At 32.9% G+C, this 18,565-nt stretch overlaps 1 protein-coding gene across 1 annotated transcript in view; it reads right to left on the bottom strand.

Moving 5' to 3' along the window:
* Positions 1–18,565, bottom strand: part of HSPA4L (heat shock protein family A (Hsp70) member 4 like) — a 49,180-nt gene that overhangs the window by 5,707 nt on the left and 24,908 nt on the right. The window contains exons 11-18 of the mRNA XM_032463211.1: positions 18,412–18,545; positions 16,624–16,823; positions 11,982–12,080; positions 10,030–10,167; positions 7,625–7,750; positions 7,177–7,284; positions 5,818–5,937; positions 2,756–2,917 (exon numbers count right to left, since the gene is read on the bottom strand). Coding sequence (XP_032319102.1) covers positions 2,756–2,917; positions 5,818–5,937; positions 7,177–7,284; positions 7,625–7,750; positions 10,030–10,167; positions 11,982–12,080; positions 16,624–16,823; positions 18,412–18,545 — 1,087 coding nt within the window. The remainder of the gene's footprint in view (positions 1–2,755; positions 2,918–5,817; positions 5,938–7,176; positions 7,285–7,624; positions 7,751–10,029; positions 10,168–11,981; positions 12,081–16,623; positions 16,824–18,411; positions 18,546–18,565) is intronic.

Raw genomic sequence — 18,565 nt, 5'->3', positions numbered from 1 at the left:
CTAAAGACATGAAGAAAATTGATTATATTAAAAATATTACATAACAAGTTCCCATTAATTTTCTAAAGTCCACATTAAACTTTTTAAATTTCCACATTAATTCCACATTCCTGAGTTCATGTTAACTTAGCAAGATAAACTATTTCTTCAAAACCTTAATGAAGGATTTATCTTCTGGGCCAGCCCAATCTTTTAAGAATATGCTTTGTATCTACTGTTCCTAAGAATTTTGTCATAATTTAAATATTTATTTTGGCAGGAATAATTTCTAATTCATTCCTTTAAATTATGCCTAAATTATGTCTTTTATGACAATTATGTCAAATAATACCTATTTCATAAATTGAAATTTCTCAACATAAACATGAAAATAACTTTTAATAAGTATATATAAATATACACATGAAGTTTATTTACTTTCTGAAAATAGCTGAGTAACCTTTTCTGTTGAAGGAAAAATAACTCATGAAAGTAAATGCAACATTTAATTTAGAAGAAATATATTTTCTATATCCTTTTTCAACACAGAAATAAAAGTCTGTTTCATAATGCTACTAAATTCTTTCAAGACCAGTGAGACAGAAACTGGGATAGATGGAAAAATAGGGAATAACATACTTGGGGAATGTTTTCACAGCAAAATGTTCTTACCACATGCTGTAGCTCATCTATTGAGAGTAAATTATTACAGCCTCTTTGCTAAACTCTCTCAAAAAGAAAATATCTTACTGTTTTCTTTTATTAAAAAAAGACCTGTTTTGATGCATGAAAAGATGCCCAACATCATTAATCATCAGAGAATGCAAATCAAAATCACAGTGCAATACCATTTCACACCTGTCAGAATGGCTATCATCAAAAAGACTGCAAATAACAAGTATTAGCGAGTATATGGAGAAAAGGAAACCCTAGGTACACTTTTGGTGGGAATGCACATTGATGCAGCCACTATGAAAAACAGGATGAAGGCTCCTCAAAAGCTAAAAACAGAACTACCATATGATCTACCAATTCCATCCCTGGGTAAATATCTGGAAAAAAATGAAAATACTAATTCGATAAGATACATGCACCCCAGTGTTCTCAGCAGCATTATTTACAATTGCCAAGATATGGAAGCAACACACACAATGGAATACTACTCAGCCATGAAAAGGGATGAAAATTTACCATTAGCAACAACATGGATGGACCTGGAAGTTACTATGCTTACAGAGAAAGACGAAACTGTATATTATACTTGTATGTGGAATCTAAAAAATAAATGAGTGAATATAACAAAAAAGAAACAGACTCACAGATATAGAGAACAAACTAGTGGTTACCAGTGGGAAGATGGAAGGAAGGGAATAGCACGATAGGGGTAGAGGACTAAGAGGTACAAACTACTATGTATCAAATAAGTAAGCTGCAAGGACATATGGTACAGCACAGGGAACATAGCCAATATTTTATAATTACTTTAAATGGAGTATTAATATATAAAAAATATTGAACCATTCACTATATTGTACACCTGGAACTAATATAATCTTGTAAATCAACTACACTTCAACTTAAAAGAAGCCCAAAACTTGTTCTTGTTTTAAAAATAGACCAAATACCTACAAACATATTGAACTAGATTAAAAAAAAAAAATCACTTGAAATTCCATCTCCATAAATTAACACTATTAACATTTTGGTGAACATCCTTCTAGATTTATGTCCATGCATACACATATATCCAAACATAAATGTATGAAACATGCTAATTTATATAGTGAGACAATTTTTTGATTCTGTAATCTTTCCTTGTTCACTCAGTATGTTGTATAAATCCTTATATCTAAATAGATATATCTCTGTATCTTAAATACTATATTTAACTGTTGCAATGTGCTATATATGCATCAACTTATTTATCTGGTCTTTTACTGATAGGTATTTAGGTTGTCAGGTTTTTGCTATCATAAGCAAGGGTATTTATATACATATACTTGTGCAACAGTCAAATTAAGATGACTTCTCAGTATTGTGATTTCTGTGTTAAAGGTTATATTCACTCTAAATTTCTATACATATTCCCAGGAGAATTGTAACAAATTTAACCAAGTTGCTTAGGGAGAGCAGCCATCTTCACACCCTTGGCAGTTAAGGCAAAGATTATAAATGTAAACAATCCAATCAGATGGGTGAAAAAAGAGATCTGCATTTCTTAGATTAGTGAGGTTGAATACCTTTTAATGTATTTATTGGACATGTCAATTGTTTATCCAGTGTCTTTACTCATTTTTCTACTTAGATACTGATCTTTATTATAAAGTTTGTGCTCATGTTTTTCATGGTATTTTATCTAACCTTTGACATTTTCAGTAATAACGTTTTGCAAACTGGAAAATTTATCTCAGAAGTAAGATTTTACCATGGAATTTTACACATTTCAAACTATGTCAAAGACAAACATACACTGCAGTTTTACAGTAGAGACTGAGAAGTCTTATCTAGTCTTGTTAAGTCAGACATTTGACAGAGTTTTGCATTGCTTTATTCATTCAGTATTACACTTAAAATCTAAAAAAAGCCTTGTGTCTGAGACTAATAAAAATCAATGAACAAAGATGTTCCATCTAGAATCTTTTTTTTCCAAACTAAGACTAGCCTCAAATTCCTGTTTTTCTAAGTTCTTCTGCAAATTGATTATTTCTCAAAGTATGGCTCCCATTAAAAAATTTGTGATTGAATCCACAAAAAAGAGAATTTTATAGTTTTTTACCTTAGACTTTGCAACTATTTCTGAAACTTTCACCACAGGATCTTGAGTGAGACTTAGTTTGTTCTGTGCATTCATCTTACTATTCAGCCAACTCATGGCTTCACTGATATATTTTTCTACTTTTTCCATTTCACCAGGATCCAAATGATCGTATCTTTCATCCTATTAGGAAGGAAAAAAAAAAAAAAAAACCCATAACCGATTTTTCAGTAAGCACCAATTTATTGATAAGAATCTAAATCTTTTAAGTAGAAATTATTGAGTGTATACCTCAATACCCATGTGAAGAAGCCATTTACAAATTACACAGAACTAAAGAAACTGGGAAGAAAAAAGTCAGTGTGGGTTTTTATAAGGAAAGGCTTTCTGAAGAAGTCAGGTTTGGAAAACAATGACTGGTGGAAAATACTAAAGGGAAAAGTAGTACTTACACAAGAAGGCTGCTGCATGGAATTAAATTTATTAGGGAGTAGAGAGAAATAAAGTAAGCAGCCATGTAGCAAGCTAGACAGAAAATCTGACCATACAACAGATATGGTTAAGTTGATAAGGAGAATTACGTAATAAAATTTGTCTGAAAAAGAGAACTGCAGCTGTCACATGTAGGAGACAATCTAAGAAGTCATGATTTAGACTGGTAGCCACAAACGCAGAAAGAAATGACAATGCAACACAGAGAAAGAGGATTTCTTCCCCATTCATCCCTCTATCTACATGCTTTTAAATATTCTCCAGCCTGAACCTCTTATATGAATTCCCAACTCTATATCCAACATCCAACTTGAATTCCTATTTGTAAAATCTGAAATGACTACCTGTGTTTCAAACTCAACATTACTTCCCCACCTACTCTTCCATGTTTTCCCCATCGCTGTAAATGGCAACTTCATCCTTCCAGGCCTAGATTCTTGGAGTCATTTTGACTCCTCTTTTTGTTATATTTACATAAAATCTATCAGTGAAGCTTATTAGCTCTGCCTTCAAAATACATGCAGCAAAAATCCAATGACTTCTTCCTCCACTATCCAGGCTCAGGGCTCCATCATTTCTTGCTTGTATTATTCCAATATATTAACTAGTCTCTCTACTTCCATATCCTTTAAAGAATAAGTTAAATCACATAACTTCCATGCTCAAATGCATCCAATGGATTCTTATTTCAGTGTTATAGCCAAACTTTTATAATGGACCACTAGGCCCTTTATGATGTGGCAACTGATAACCCCACCCTCACTGTTTTAAGCCATGCTGGCTTCCTACTGTTACTCCAACACATTCTCTTCTTCAGATTTTTGCAACTGCTATTCCCTTTTTCTCGAACATTCTTTTTAAAGTTATCATACACCTTGAGCCGTCACCTCTCCTTTAGTTCTCCCCTCACATGATGTCAAAGATGACATCTGCCCTTAGTCTGCTCTTCTGACAAATCTCCACCTCTGGCAGTTCCTTAACTTTTCCCACAGCTTTTTATCACCATCTGACTACTTTACAGTAGCTCATTTACTGTCTACCTTTCCGAACTGAAGCATACTGGACAAACAGATTCAAGGTTTTGTTTGATGCTGTAGTTTCAGTACCTTGAAGAGAGCCTGGAACAAAATAAAAACTCAAAATCCTCGTGCATAAGTGAAGTCTTGTCTTATTTTAAATAATATTTTAAACCTGCATCCTCAAGAAGACTGCTACAGCCTGGGATCACTGGGCCACAGTAGTTGTACCTAGATCCTCCAATACCAGATTTGAAATATTCTTGGTATTTTCATTCGTCTACTTGCTCCTTCTTACTTTTTTAGTATCCTTACATTCTATTTGTATTTATATGGACAATTTGGACACTGACATTGCCAGGCAAATTCATGGTTAGTACCTGGATTACTCTTTTAGGTTGGCTGGACTACAATCTTTATTTTACAAATTGTGCAAGTATTTCTAAAATATGTAACCACTTTTCACACTATGTAGTGAAAAGCAGTATAGTTAAGTTTGTATGTTGATTTCAGACTGCTTAGGTTTTAACCCTGGCCATATCCTTTACTACCTGTGTAATCCTTGACAAGTTCCTTATTTAAGCACTGCAGTTTTTTAAACAATATATCCTTGTGAGAATAAAGTGAGATAATCCATGCAAAATGCTTAAAATTTACTGCTTGACAAAGCTATGATAATATCCTACCTAAATCTTTGCAGTGCTGGCCTCTCCAGCCCACTGATGCAGTTTTAATATCAATGATAAAAAATGGAGGGATTATAGTGAATATTTACTTAGAATAGAAGTCAGCAAAGTTGTCCTGCAGGCCAAATTCAATCCGCTGTCTGAGATTTTTAATAAAGTTATGTTGGAACACAGCCATGCCCATCATTTACACAGTGTATGGTTGCTTTTGTGTTATAGTGGCAGAGACAAATAGTTGTATAGAGATGGAAAAGCCTGCAGATTCTAAAATATTTGTTCATTTAAAGAAAGTCTGCTAACCTCTGGTTTAAAGGAAAAAAAAGATCAGCTTAATTTTCTCAAATCTTACTGTTACATCCAAATGGAGATATCATTTATAGAACTAAATATGTCAGGCTTAAAAACAGTAGAAAGGTTAAGGGTACTAAAATAGACTTGAGCACATATATAAAAGAAAAAAGGGAATGGAGGTTACAGATGACTAGCAGATTGGAGTACAAAGAGGCCAAAGGGACAAAACAAAGGCTAGCAGAGTCCAGTTTCAACAAGGGCTGTAGATTAAAAGAGGTCCAGGAAACCTCTCACTGTATCAATAAAGAAACCCTAAGAAGAAAACAATGAATTTGGTCACTGGATTAGTTTATAATATGGTTTTATGGAATTTTAAAAGATTGAAACCACTTATTTGCAATGTATTTTAAGTTAACAGTATCCTTTCCTGATAGCTTTCCAATAAAGAAAAAAAGTTTTAAGTTTGGTGCCCAATGTCTCTAGAATTTGATAGCAACAACTGCTATGGCTTTGCAGTTGAGAACTTTTAGACTTACCCTACCCTCTCTGTGTACTACATACATACTACCATCACCAGCTGACTTTATAAATTCAATACCTTGTTTCTGTAAGCTTCTATCACTTTCATGACAAGTTGGATTTTTTTTCCCAAGTCGTTTAAAGCTTTTGGTCTCTCTTCATGTTCCATGTACCTCATTTGAATAGGCTGCCCATATTTCTGTTAACATAAGAAATTTTTTAAAATAAAAAGTTATTAACAGAAAACAACTTCTAATGGACCCTTACAGGATGACGAATAGCAAAGAAAGCTGCCCAGATTAAAATGTCCCCTCTTATTTTCCTTCATGAAGATGAGTTCCAGTGGTTATTTGCTTACTCAGTCCTACATAGAGATGCCTAACCCCATGACTTACATCCTTCTCTCATTCATTAGGGTTACCTCTTGATTTCTCTCAAGTCCAAAGTAAAAACTTTAATTCCTTCAAAGCTGGGTGTTAAAAGTTTATAAAACTATTAAAATGAGAAAACCATAAGAACTATATTGCATGCAGAATTCATGTATTTGAAACTTGGTTTCAAATGCTTGAAATGCATGTAACTCTCTACAAGCAACATGATTACTGGGATTTCCTGATCTTTATATCTACTGAATATTATTTGTTATATTTGTTCACTAGATTAGAAACTGTATTGTAAGTATAGTGTCTAAAAAACAAAAACGAAAGCGCTTTGACCCCTTGCCCCAGGTGCCTGGAACAGGGAATTTCTAAATTTAAAAACAGCCTCTATAACTTTGAGGAGGGAGATACTTTAGAAAAATACATATTTTCTGTCAAATTCTTTACAGATTTAAAATCAGCTTGATTTAGAATAATATTTGATTTTCAGAAAAGTTACAAAGGAAACAACAGAGAGCCAGGCACCTTTTATCACTTTTCTCTAATGCTAACATACCATCATAGAATATTTGTCACAACCCCAAATCAACAGTAGTACATTACTATTAACTGAACTCCAGACTTTATTCAGATTTCGTCTCTTTCTGTTCCAGGATAGCATATTGCATTTAGTCTATTTAAATCAGTGAAGGGGGAGAGAAGCAGAGGAAGGGTGACTCTTCTGCTGGGTAAGGGGTCAGACTGACAAATCACTTCTTAATGACATCTAAGAAATACATGGTTTGTATAAAAGTAATATTAACATTCCAGTCATCTACTAAATATCTTATATCTGAGTATCAAGACAAATATGATTATACATTGTTTAATTTCATTTTATCATGTAGCATTACTCACCTCCCAAAATGCAGAGAGAACATTTCTTCTTACACATATTTGCCTTGGTCATTTCTTATATGTTTGTCAAAAACATTCACTGTGCTCTTACACCATAATTTTTAGGACACCTTAATGTTGTATTCAATTTTTTGTCCAAATATGGACTTTAGGAAATTTACCTTTAGTTCTTGAAGCTTATCCACATAAATTTGTTTAGGTTGGTCCTCTCCTTCTTCATAAAGCCAATTTTCTGTGTCTTCCAATATTGCAGACAGTTTATTCAAGTCCTAGTAAAAGATTTAAGAGACAGTCATTGAAAATGCTCTGGCCTTAGAAATAAAAGTCATCACAGAAGGACAGAATGTTTTTCAAGTATAAAAAAATTAAATTTTAAGGTTTTCTGACTTTATTTATTAACATGTTTTCCCAGACTTCTGTAATTTGGAGAAATAACTGATAACCATTCCTGAATGTGCTCAAAAGATTAACAGTAGCATATCTGGTACATTTATTTACATATTTGTATTAGCATTCTCAGGCAAACATTTAAATAGTTCTAAAAACTATGAAATTTAGACTTACTTCTTTTTATTAATGAGTTATAGTCAGTTTGCAATGTAGACTTACTTCTTGAGTGATGAATTTTTCATAGACAGTGCCAAGCTTGTCTCTAAAATCATATACATATTCTTCAACAGCATTCTTTGCATCATTTCTTTCTTTCTCTAACTTATCCTGCATTATCATCTTCCCCTATTAAAAAAATTTCAGATTAGTAACCATGAAAACATTCGGGAAATGTAAACCAAAACTACAAAGAAACAGCACTTCACACATATGTGTTGGTGAGGATGTGGAGAATTTGAATATTGCTGTTGGGGATGTAAAATACTGCAGCTCTTAGGAAGAAGTTTGGTGTTTCCTAAAAAAGCTAGACAAAGAACTACAATATGACCCAGCAATATCACTCCTAGGTATATAACCAAAAAACTGAAAGCAGGGATTCAAACAGATATTTGTACGCCCATGTTCACTGCAGCGTTATGCATAACAGCTAAAAGGCAGAAAACAACTCACTTGTCCATTAACAGATGAATGGATAAATAAAATGTGTGTGTGTGTGTATATATATATATATAAGTGGAATATTATTCTATAAAAATAAAGTTCTGATAGATGTTATAGAATGGATGAACCTTGAAAACATGCTAAGTGAAATAAGCCAGACACAAAAGGACAAATAATACACGATTATATTTATATGGGTTATCTAGAACAGGTAAATTCACAGAGACAAAGTAGATTAGAGTTTATTGGGGGTTAAGGGAAAGGAGGAATGATGAGTTGTTACTTAATGGTTATAGAGCTTCTATTTGGGGTGATGAAAAAGTTTTGGAAATACTGGTGATGGTTACACAACATTGTGAATATAATTAATGTCATGAAATTATTGTACACTTAGAATTTATCAAAATGGCAAATTTTGTTACATATATTTTACCACAATTCTAAAAATTAATAATGTAATATAGCAAAACCTTCTGAACAGTTTAAATTGGTGAATTGTATGGTGTGTGAATTACATCTCAAAAATTTTTATTTAAAAAAAGCATATAGTCATTGTACATACTAGGGCTAGAATCTTAGGTTCCCCATTTATTCACTAGCTTTGAGATTGCAGCAAAGTCACCTGACCTCCCTAAACCTCAGTTTTGTTATTCCTAAAGAGCATACTTCTATCTCGTATGGCTGTTAGTAAGATTGACATAACTCATATTAAAATATTTAGTATAGTGCTTGACACCTAACTGGTGCTGAATAAATGTTAGCTCTGGGAAGGGCTACAGTATAGTGTTGTGATCCTGAGCTCTGGAGACAGACTATCTGGCTCTAACACAAAAGGTTACTCTCTGACCTTGGGTAATTCAGCCTACCTTGTGCCTGTTTCCTTATCTATAAAATGTAGATCTCTAACAGTATTTACAATTCATAGTTTTTTGAAGATTAAGTAAAATATCAAAGTATTTAAAGATGTTGGCAAAAATTATTATTGTTAAACCAAGAACAAAGAAAGAGTCTGATTATAATAGAGAACAAAATTTGTACTTGAACAAAAACAGTGTATTTTACAACATAACACTACAGAGCACTGACATTTGTGAATTTAAAATAGACATTAAAAAACTTAAGAAAAAAATCTTATTTTACACACAAAATTTGTCATACCTGTGCTTCCCCACAATTCATTCCTTTGGGAAAATTAGTTTCAAATCATACAAATTCAGAATTACTCAGGATCTCTAGAAATGCTTTCTTCACATAAATGCATCATTTAATTAATGAAAAGGTGATATAAGTAGGTACTAGAGAGAGAAAGCACTGTTCACAATCTCTTGAAGGAACTCCTAGAATAATGTGCAGCAGTTGGGGAATGTGGGCCACTTCAAAGAAAACTGACCTTCTTTAATGCCAGTCAAGTCTATAGAAATTAGCAACTATTAGAAATGTAAATTTTAAAATAAAAATAGATTACTTTTTATACAACTATTGGTAAAGAAACCAAACTTTTTCTTAAGCAACTGTAAAATTAAACATGTAGATATGTAAAGAAAATTTCAAGAATGACAACAATTCTTAAAAGTACTGAATGAAGTCAGAAAATATTCTGCCTAGAACCTTAATCTTTAAGGACAACAAATTAGAAGAGGGAGGCTGGTAATACTTCCCTATATGATGTCTGCTGGGTGCTACTGTTAACGATACAATAAAAAGGGGTAAGAATCATTAGTGTTGGAGTGGCCTTTCTCTACAGTGGAGACATTTCATGTTTTTCATATAACTAAGGTGAAATTACACTGTACATGACAATACAGCGCAGTATTTTGTTCAAAATACAGTGGTTCAATGATCTATTTAATAATCCCTTATGAATTACAGACTAGTTTCCCCAAATTTGGGGGATAATCATTGACCTCTACAAAATTTTCAGAACAAATTATCACCTAATTCAACATCAACTCAGATTTGTATACCTCATTTTCAATGTAGCTGTTGAGAAGATCTTGGCCCAGTTGTCTACACAGGCTACTCTGGATAGGTAGATCAATACTCTTGACTTTTCCTTTTTTACTGGTCTGGTTTAATCGCTCTTGTTTATCTGAGGGAGTAGGCTGCAAAAGAAATGCACAAGAAGTGTAAATTTCTAAAACTAGCTTAAAAATAGATTTAAGAGACTAATTTCTGATGAAACAAGGTAGAATCAAAAATATTATAATCTACTATACTTTATTTAAAAATACCACTTTAATACTGATAGTATTTTATACTCTGTAATACACTGAATCTTTCTACATAAAAAACATTGGGCTGAAAATACAAATTAAAACCAAATAAGATGCCACTTCATACCCACTAGCATGGCTATAATTTTAAAAAAAGGAAAATAAGAATTGGTGAGAATATGGAGAAACTGGAATCCTCATACACAGCTGACAAGACAGCATTTTGGAATTGTTTTCCAAAATGCTGCAGCCATTTTGGAAAACAGTTGGTCTGTTCCTCCAGTTGTTACACAGAAGAGATACCACATGACCTGGTAATTCCATTCTTGGGTACATACACAAGGGAAATGAAAATACACATCCACACAAAAACTTGTATATGATTGTTCATAACAGTCAAAAAGTGGAGACAATTCAAGCATCCATCAGCTGATGAATAAATAAAATGTGGCATGCATCCATACAATGCAGTATTACTCAGCCACAAAAGGGAATGAAGTACTGATATATCCTACAATCTGGATGAACCTTGAAAACATGCTTAGTGAAAGAAGCCAGTCATAAAGGACCACATATTGTATGACTAAATTTATATGAAATGCCCAGGGGGAGGTTTAGCTCAGTGGTAGAGTGTGTGCTTAGCATGCATGAGGTCCTGGGTTCAATCCCCAGTACCTCCATTAAGAATAAATTAATAAACATAATTACCTCCTCCTCAAAAAAGAGAAAAAGAGTTTTTAAAAAATGTCTGGAATAGGCAAATCTATAAAGATAAGTGATTGCCTGAGGCTGGCAGGGGGAGGGTTGGGGGTAAATAGAGAGTTACTGCTAATGGGTACAGGGCTTCTTTCTGGAGAGATGAAAATGCTATCAAATTGTGATAATGACTGCACAACTCTGAATATATTAAAAACTTTTGACTTGCACTCTTACATGGGAGAATTGCATGATATGTAAACTATCTCAATAGAATTGTTGAACAATTATAAGCAAAAAATATTGAGTAAAATTAAAAAATTAGAAAAACAGGTTTCAGGTTTTGTATTACTTGAGCACCTAGGATTTACAACTGAATCTTTATATAGCCTTTGAAAAAAATCTATACAGCTAACCATCACCATCAAATTAAATTCTGTTTAGGTTAGAAAAATCTGTCAAAGATGAGAGCTCAGAGCTGCAGCTACATTCAACTGGGTGACTGGGGCAGGGTGTCTCCCCTTCTCTTCTATCAGCAATGACTATCTCAGTATAAGGATGACTCTCAGTAAGAGTCATTTATCATTTAAAATTTTACTTTCAAAAATATTTCTGCACAGAGAAAAAATACTTTATGCGTTGCAGCAAAATTCTTAATAGTGGTTAATTCTGAGATGCAACATTATTGCTAATTTAAGTTTTCTTCATTTGGGTTATTCTATTTCCTATTTTCTATGAAATTACATGATTTTAATGAGAAAAAAAGTTAATGAAAAACATCTTTTTTCCTGCCAAAATTAATTTTATTTATATTATTAGGGTTCATTCTTTTAAAAATCCTCTATAATGAATCATAAAATTTATTTATTCTGGTTACATAATTTCTATATTTTCATAACACTATAATTAAAAATATCAAGTTTATTAAAAGTATGCACTGTAAAGCTAAACATTAATTGAAAATATCAACTTCAAAAAGATACAGCCACAGAAATAGTAGAACAAACCTTTGTTTTGGTTCCTGTATGATCAATTTCTTCTTCTGGAGTGTGTTCAGCATGACATTTTTGATGACCTCCTTCTTCTTGGTCAACCTGCATTTTATCCTGGAAAGAAAATGTGTAATTGGGAATATTTATAGTGTCTTTTTCTTTCTTTTTTTTTTACTTTTTGTAATGAACAGCCTCTTAAAAGTTCAAGCCTGTTTTGAAATGTATGAACATAGTGAAGGAGAAGCTCATTGTTTCTGACATGAGAATAACTAAAAATAATTAGATTAACAGGTAGTAAGTAAAATTAAAAGACCTATTTGATGCTATGTGAATAAATCTTGTTTCATTCACCTGTGGCAAAATAAATGGAAAACTGTTCATAAATCAAATTCACAAACCAAGATTCATGAAAGCAAGCTTACAAAAAGAACACTAAACTCAACATGAAAAATATTTATAAAGAACTTAATGTGGGAAAATAAAGTGAAAAAGATCCAAAATTTATGTATTACACATAAATTCAATTCTATTTTTTTCAATGTAGTAAAATACTCAAAGGAAATGTATCAGTCAAGCTGTAAACTTTGTAAGACAAACTTTCAACCAATAGACTGCCAAAATGGACTCTCCACTTGGCAAGCAATCACAAGTATTAGAATTTTCTGGTTTTTCTTAATCTTATCCATGACCATCCTCCTAAAAAGAAGAAAGCCTGGAATGTAGCAATCAGTGTAATTTAGGTCTCTCATATATATATGGAGTTGAGCATTTATATAATGCTCAGAAGGCTATTTTGAATAAACGCTTATTTGTGCCAAAGAGAAAAACAAGTTAGAAGATAATTTAAACCAGTGTTCTTTGTCGTTACAAGGTCAGTTATTTCTGAATTCCACCCCCAGGTGCTGCACCCTACCACCTTCCATCTCTACAATTTACCCAAGCCTATAATGAAGAGGTGAAAAAAGTGATACAGTGATTGAGTTGGGGTAATGTAGGATGACAAAAATACATTATTAACTCTATTTCATGTAATACTGACAAAACAGTGCTGCCAATTAAAGGCCAAAATGCTTGATCACTTAGCATTTTTATTTTATACTTACTGAACTCTTCTATTCATAGCTGTAAAAGAAATAAACCAAGTAATATAGTTCAGATTTAGAACCCAGCTCTTCTAAATCACTTAATTCAGTGGTTGATGTCTGAATTTTTCTACATTATTATTGTCCTCTGTCCATCAAGACCATTAATAACCCAGCCATTTGTTTAAAAACTGCTCCAGTATGGTCTCTAATATTTTCTTATAAGCCACTGACACCTGTTCTACAAGTTTTATCATAATGTTTATCTTACCAGAAGGAGTCAGTGGATGGTTTTCAGACAACCAGGACTGGTATTCCTTTCTTGAACGGTCCTTCAACAATGTGTTTAACGTCAGGGGGTTGCAATTGCCTACTTATGCCATTAGGAATAACAATCAAGTTCAAACACGTACAGACGATGGTTACTGCCACAGGCAGCAGTAAATATATATTGTCATTTACATGACACATCCCAATTTCAGGTATTTTAATAAGTGGAAAATTGTACATCTTACAGTTGGTATGATAGTAATTTATTAATCTTTTAAAATTACTTTAAGGAGATCCATAGGAATATTATCAATAGTGGGGAAGTTAATGGAAGTACCTCTAGTGCATAGAACTTGGGTTCTCTAATTTATTTAAAACTCCACGAGGGCTGAGACTCTTTCTGTTCACCGCTATATCCAAACACACAACACACAATCTAGGTGCCTCTAGTTATTTGCTAAATAAATAAAAAGCACTTAAGAATACAATGCAGAATCATTATTATGAACTATACGAATTTACCCGATTTGTCCCTATTGACCTTCTCAACTTCGTTTTTTTATTGTCATGCTCCCTTTTTCCACTCTTGTATCTTGTATATCAGCTACCCTTGTATTTGTTATAACACAAAAGGGCATCCTGCCTTCAGGGCCATTGGACTGGTTATCCCTTCTGCCTGGACAACTACCTACCCACTCCTTACCCTCAAACTGCCTTTTCATCTTTCAGGCTAGCCTTTCTCTTCCTTCCTCACAGGTGGCTTTCCTCATCACTTAATTTCCACTGTGCATACCCTGCTGTTAGTTTCCTTTATATTTATATGGTATCTTGTTGCTGCTTGCCTGTCCTTTTCCATTAGAATATAAGTTACAGAAGGGTAGCGACCTTTTTTATCTTACTATTGTATCCTCAGTGCCTAGAACAGTACCTGTTCTAGTAATAGAAGTAATCAGATATTTTGAATTTAAATAAGTCATCAGATATTTTGAATTTAAAAATAAATAGATAAATAACCGAAATGGTCAACACTTGCAGAGTAGTTAAATCATGGTACATTAGTATGATAAACAGAATAGTCTCTTTGATTCTTAGTTTTGTGATGAAGTCTGTCATGTTAACTTTTTAATATGTCCAGATATTAATAAATAGTTAGAAAAAGTGTCCATTGTCTGAGACATCCTTACACTGTATTGAAGAAAAGTTGGCAATCTATGTTATGATTTTTCAGGAAAATCAAAGCTATCTTAATTTTTAGTGAAAAAAATAAGACCCATAAAATCATCTTTCATAAATTGACTTCCGTGCAAAGAAAAAGTAACTCCTACTGTTGCCCACTGCCTGGGTGTCTTTATCTACCTCAGAGCCAGCAATGTCAGCAATAAGGGAGAGTAAAAAAACCTTACTATCCTCTTATTTTCTCCATTAAAACTTAAACAATTAGCTTCCAGATTCTACTTAGAACTGGCTCACAAATTGGGAGTGGGGAAGGGAGAGACTCCTTTATAATGATATTTAAAGCCTTCACCTTTTAAACTTCCAGATACAGAATTAAAAAGTTCTAGAAAGAACCATTAAGCAATACAGTATACAGGATGTTTTCAACACAGTAGGGTATTCAACATCACCCCTTACGTTTTTAGCAAAGATAAGGAAACAAACTAATTTATTCAACACCTATTACACCAGCTACAGTAAGGGTTTAAAAGGAGATACTGTATGTCAATGTGGTTACCAACAATGCCAAATATATGATCCATAACATCAGTTACCTTTCTTTGTCCTTTGATTATATAAATTATAGAAGAAATACTCAAGAACATCTCACTTATCTAGAAGAAATCCCTTATATTGAACACCAACTACTTGGAAATGTTTTCTAGTAAGCCAAAAACTCTTGTAAGCAAAGCAGTCTCTGAGTGGCCAAGGCAGATGTTATAAATGTATACATTTTACACAGGAGAGTCTTTTAAGTCCACATCCAGAAATCATCCTAAGGGACTGGCTAACTGGCTCTCAAGCCCACAGACAATCAGAAGCAGCAAATAAGAAATGTTAGGAAAGGTAGAAAATGGGTGCCATGTTCTTCTTGGTTCTAGTGCCCAGGATTCACTAACAGTGCATAGAGGAAACTAAAGGTCTAGGCAGAGACCTAAGAAAAAGAGGTAAAGAGTGAAACTGTTTTAAAAACTCCTTCTAAAAGGCAGAGTGCTTTCAACTTTAATAAAAATAAATCTTAATGGATTAACTTTACATGTCTGACAAAAGTTGTGAACTACAATTAAGAAAATTAACTTTTCACCTATTACTCTTAACGTTAATTTAAGAAAAACTGACTATTGTGATTCACTAACAGATTAGGACAGTGTTTCCTTCACTTCAAGGAGAGGAGAATGTAATGCCAAAATAATACATGAGAAGAATGAAAGAAAATGCCATGGTCCTTAAATGAAGTACTTTAAGGAGGAGTGGTAGAATTCTGATCAATCTGGAAGAAAAGATTTTACAGTGATTTTTAATAAAAAACAGACAAAAAGACAACTTTCACAAAAGGGAGAAACTACTGAAATTTAACAAAAGAAAATCCATTCTTAGCATGCACAAATATATGAAAAAAATATGAAAAATCAAGGGCAGGTATCCAATTGTGATTTGAAAAAATCCAACAAAAGCCATTAAAATAACTTACAAATAGTATACATAAAAAAATGAAAACTTTATGTAATTCAATATAATCACTTTCTCCTAAGATTCCTTCATCTATACGCTGCCGAGAGTAAATGCAATGTTACATAACTCATAAGGAAATAAACTGTCAAAAATCTGTTTTTATGTTACTGAATATAACACATTCTTTTGGTCAACTGCCACAGATATCCCCTAAGTCCTGAAAAATTCTTTATTAAGCATGGATTTTCAATCTAAAAATACATATGTATACAGTTCAGAATTTACTATTCTGAATTGGTTTATCTGTAAGCAAAAAAGTTAGCAATAATAAATGTTTTTAATAGATGAAAAGAATTTAGGAAAGATGACTCCAGACACATATACATATTTTCCATATAATGCTATGAAGATATATGCAAGCCTCTGAAAAGTATGTTACAATGTGAAAGATGCAGCGCATTCAAAATAGAATTATTCTTTAATGCTTTTATTTTTATAAGTCTATACACTGATTCCAACAGCATAACTTCTGAGTAAAACCTCAGTATTAATGTTTTCAACTACTAAAGTACCAGTTACAATTAAGGTACTGTATATATTATTAATTAGAGGAATCTGGAAATACAATTTCTACATACCACATCATCTTTGCTTTCATTCTTAAGAGAAGTTTCTGTCTCCATAGGAACATCACTGGGATCCCCGTCTATGTTCTGCTTCTCAATTACTGATGCACTAGCCACACTGAAGATTCCATGGATGTTAATACGAACTTTAACCTTCACTTTGGAACTGTCACCATCAGACTGTGGGAAAACATTCTGAATAGTGAAGCTCCCTGAAGGAAAAAAGAGCTTTGATCAGTACCTGGGCCTCAGATTAACTCATTCAATTCATTCATTCAATAATTTTACTATCATCTTTCAGATGCTGGCAAAAAAAAATCATAAAATTATTATCATATCCTGATTAATTACCATGGGACAGGAATTTTCCCAAGATCACCTTTTTATACACTAATAAATAACCTGGTGTAAAAATTCAGAAAGGTTAAGCAATCTGTTCAAAATCACCAATGCTAGGAAAAAGGAGTTGGGATCTTAAGGACAAATCCTAACCCAAGGCAATGTAACTTTTAAGTGTTTTGTAATATTGCCACACTACAACCAAAATAACAAAATTCAGTTTCTGAGTTTGAAAACAAAATAGATACTCATAATCATTTGGTAATTCATAAATAAAGCAATTTAAAACTTTTTTCTGGATTTTTCCTATAGCAAAATTGCTAAGTTATCCAGTCACTACTACCTACTGAGGTCACATTAATTTTTCACTTTAAGAAATCTACTGATGTTTTATTTTTCAAAAAAAAGTCTCAAATATATAATGTTATCCATAGTAGAGAGAGAATACTGGGCAGAAAAACTGTATAGTAAAAAAAATCCGGTTGACCTTTTTTATAAGTTCAGTTCTTAACACCTTCCCCCGCACCCCATTCATATATTGAAACTCTACTCTTCAGTACCTCAGAAGGTGACCTTAGTTGGAGACAGAGTCTTTACAAGGTAATCCAGTTAAAATGCAGTCATCAGGGTAGGCTCTAATCCAAAAACATGGTATCCTTATTTCAATACCAAGGAGAATGTCATGTGAATATACAGATGGCCATCTATGAACCAAGGACTGAGACCTGTGATAGATCCTTCCCTCACAGCCCTCAGAAGGAACCAATCCTGCCAACACCTTGATTTTGAACCTCTAGCCTCCAGAACTGAGACAGTACATTTCTGTTGTTGAAACCACCTAGTTCGTAGTACTTAGTTACAGAAGCCCTAGGAAACGAACACCATTTTCAGTAACTTACTATTACTGCTTTAAATAACATAATTTAAATATTTATGTTGTCCCCTTTTTAGTCTGTCAATAATTAGAAAACTTCAGAACTTAATATTCTTCCTCTTTTAAATGATACAAAATCGTACTTTGTTTTATATCTTCTAAAAACATCACACTCAGCTAAAATGGGTAGTACAGTCTCCTATTTCCCCTTATTAATCCAGTGATACTTATTCTAGTTGTTGCCAATGAATACAGGTTTAAAATCAGAAAATAAATAATCAGCAGCACAATTTCAATTTACTGATTAGAGTTTTCCCATAAAAATAACCCTCACTCAAATCTTTCAGACCAATTACAGTCCGTTTTAAATACAGAAGTCAAAATGAACTGAAAAAGATCCAAAGCTGCTGTTACCTCAGAAACTCTAAGCACTAAAAAGTGCATATTTAGAAAAAAGTATGAGTATCCTTCTTTAAAAACCCAGTGCTAGCTTAGCTGAAACGTTAATTTGTTTCCTTGATTCAAATCTTAACATATTTATTAGAGGCTAAAATTTGTAAAAAAAAAAAATTGTGGAGTTCTCTCACCAATTCTTGGATCAGGATAAGGCACTTCATGTAAGTTAGTATAAAATGCATCTAGTTCAAATGGTTCCTTCTTATGGAAAGTAATGACTTTTGAGAATGGGGCAGGATGATTCTTACAGAATACTTCACATTCCCTAAAATAGAGTGGGAAAAC

Source organism: Camelus ferus, chromosome 2 (assembly GCF_009834535.1).
Source record: "Camelus ferus isolate YT-003-E chromosome 2, BCGSAC_Cfer_1.0, whole genome shotgun sequence".
NCBI classification, from domain to species: domain Eukaryota; kingdom Metazoa; phylum Chordata; class Mammalia; order Artiodactyla; family Camelidae; genus Camelus; species Camelus ferus.
This window is presented reverse-complemented; position numbering and strand designations above follow the sequence as displayed.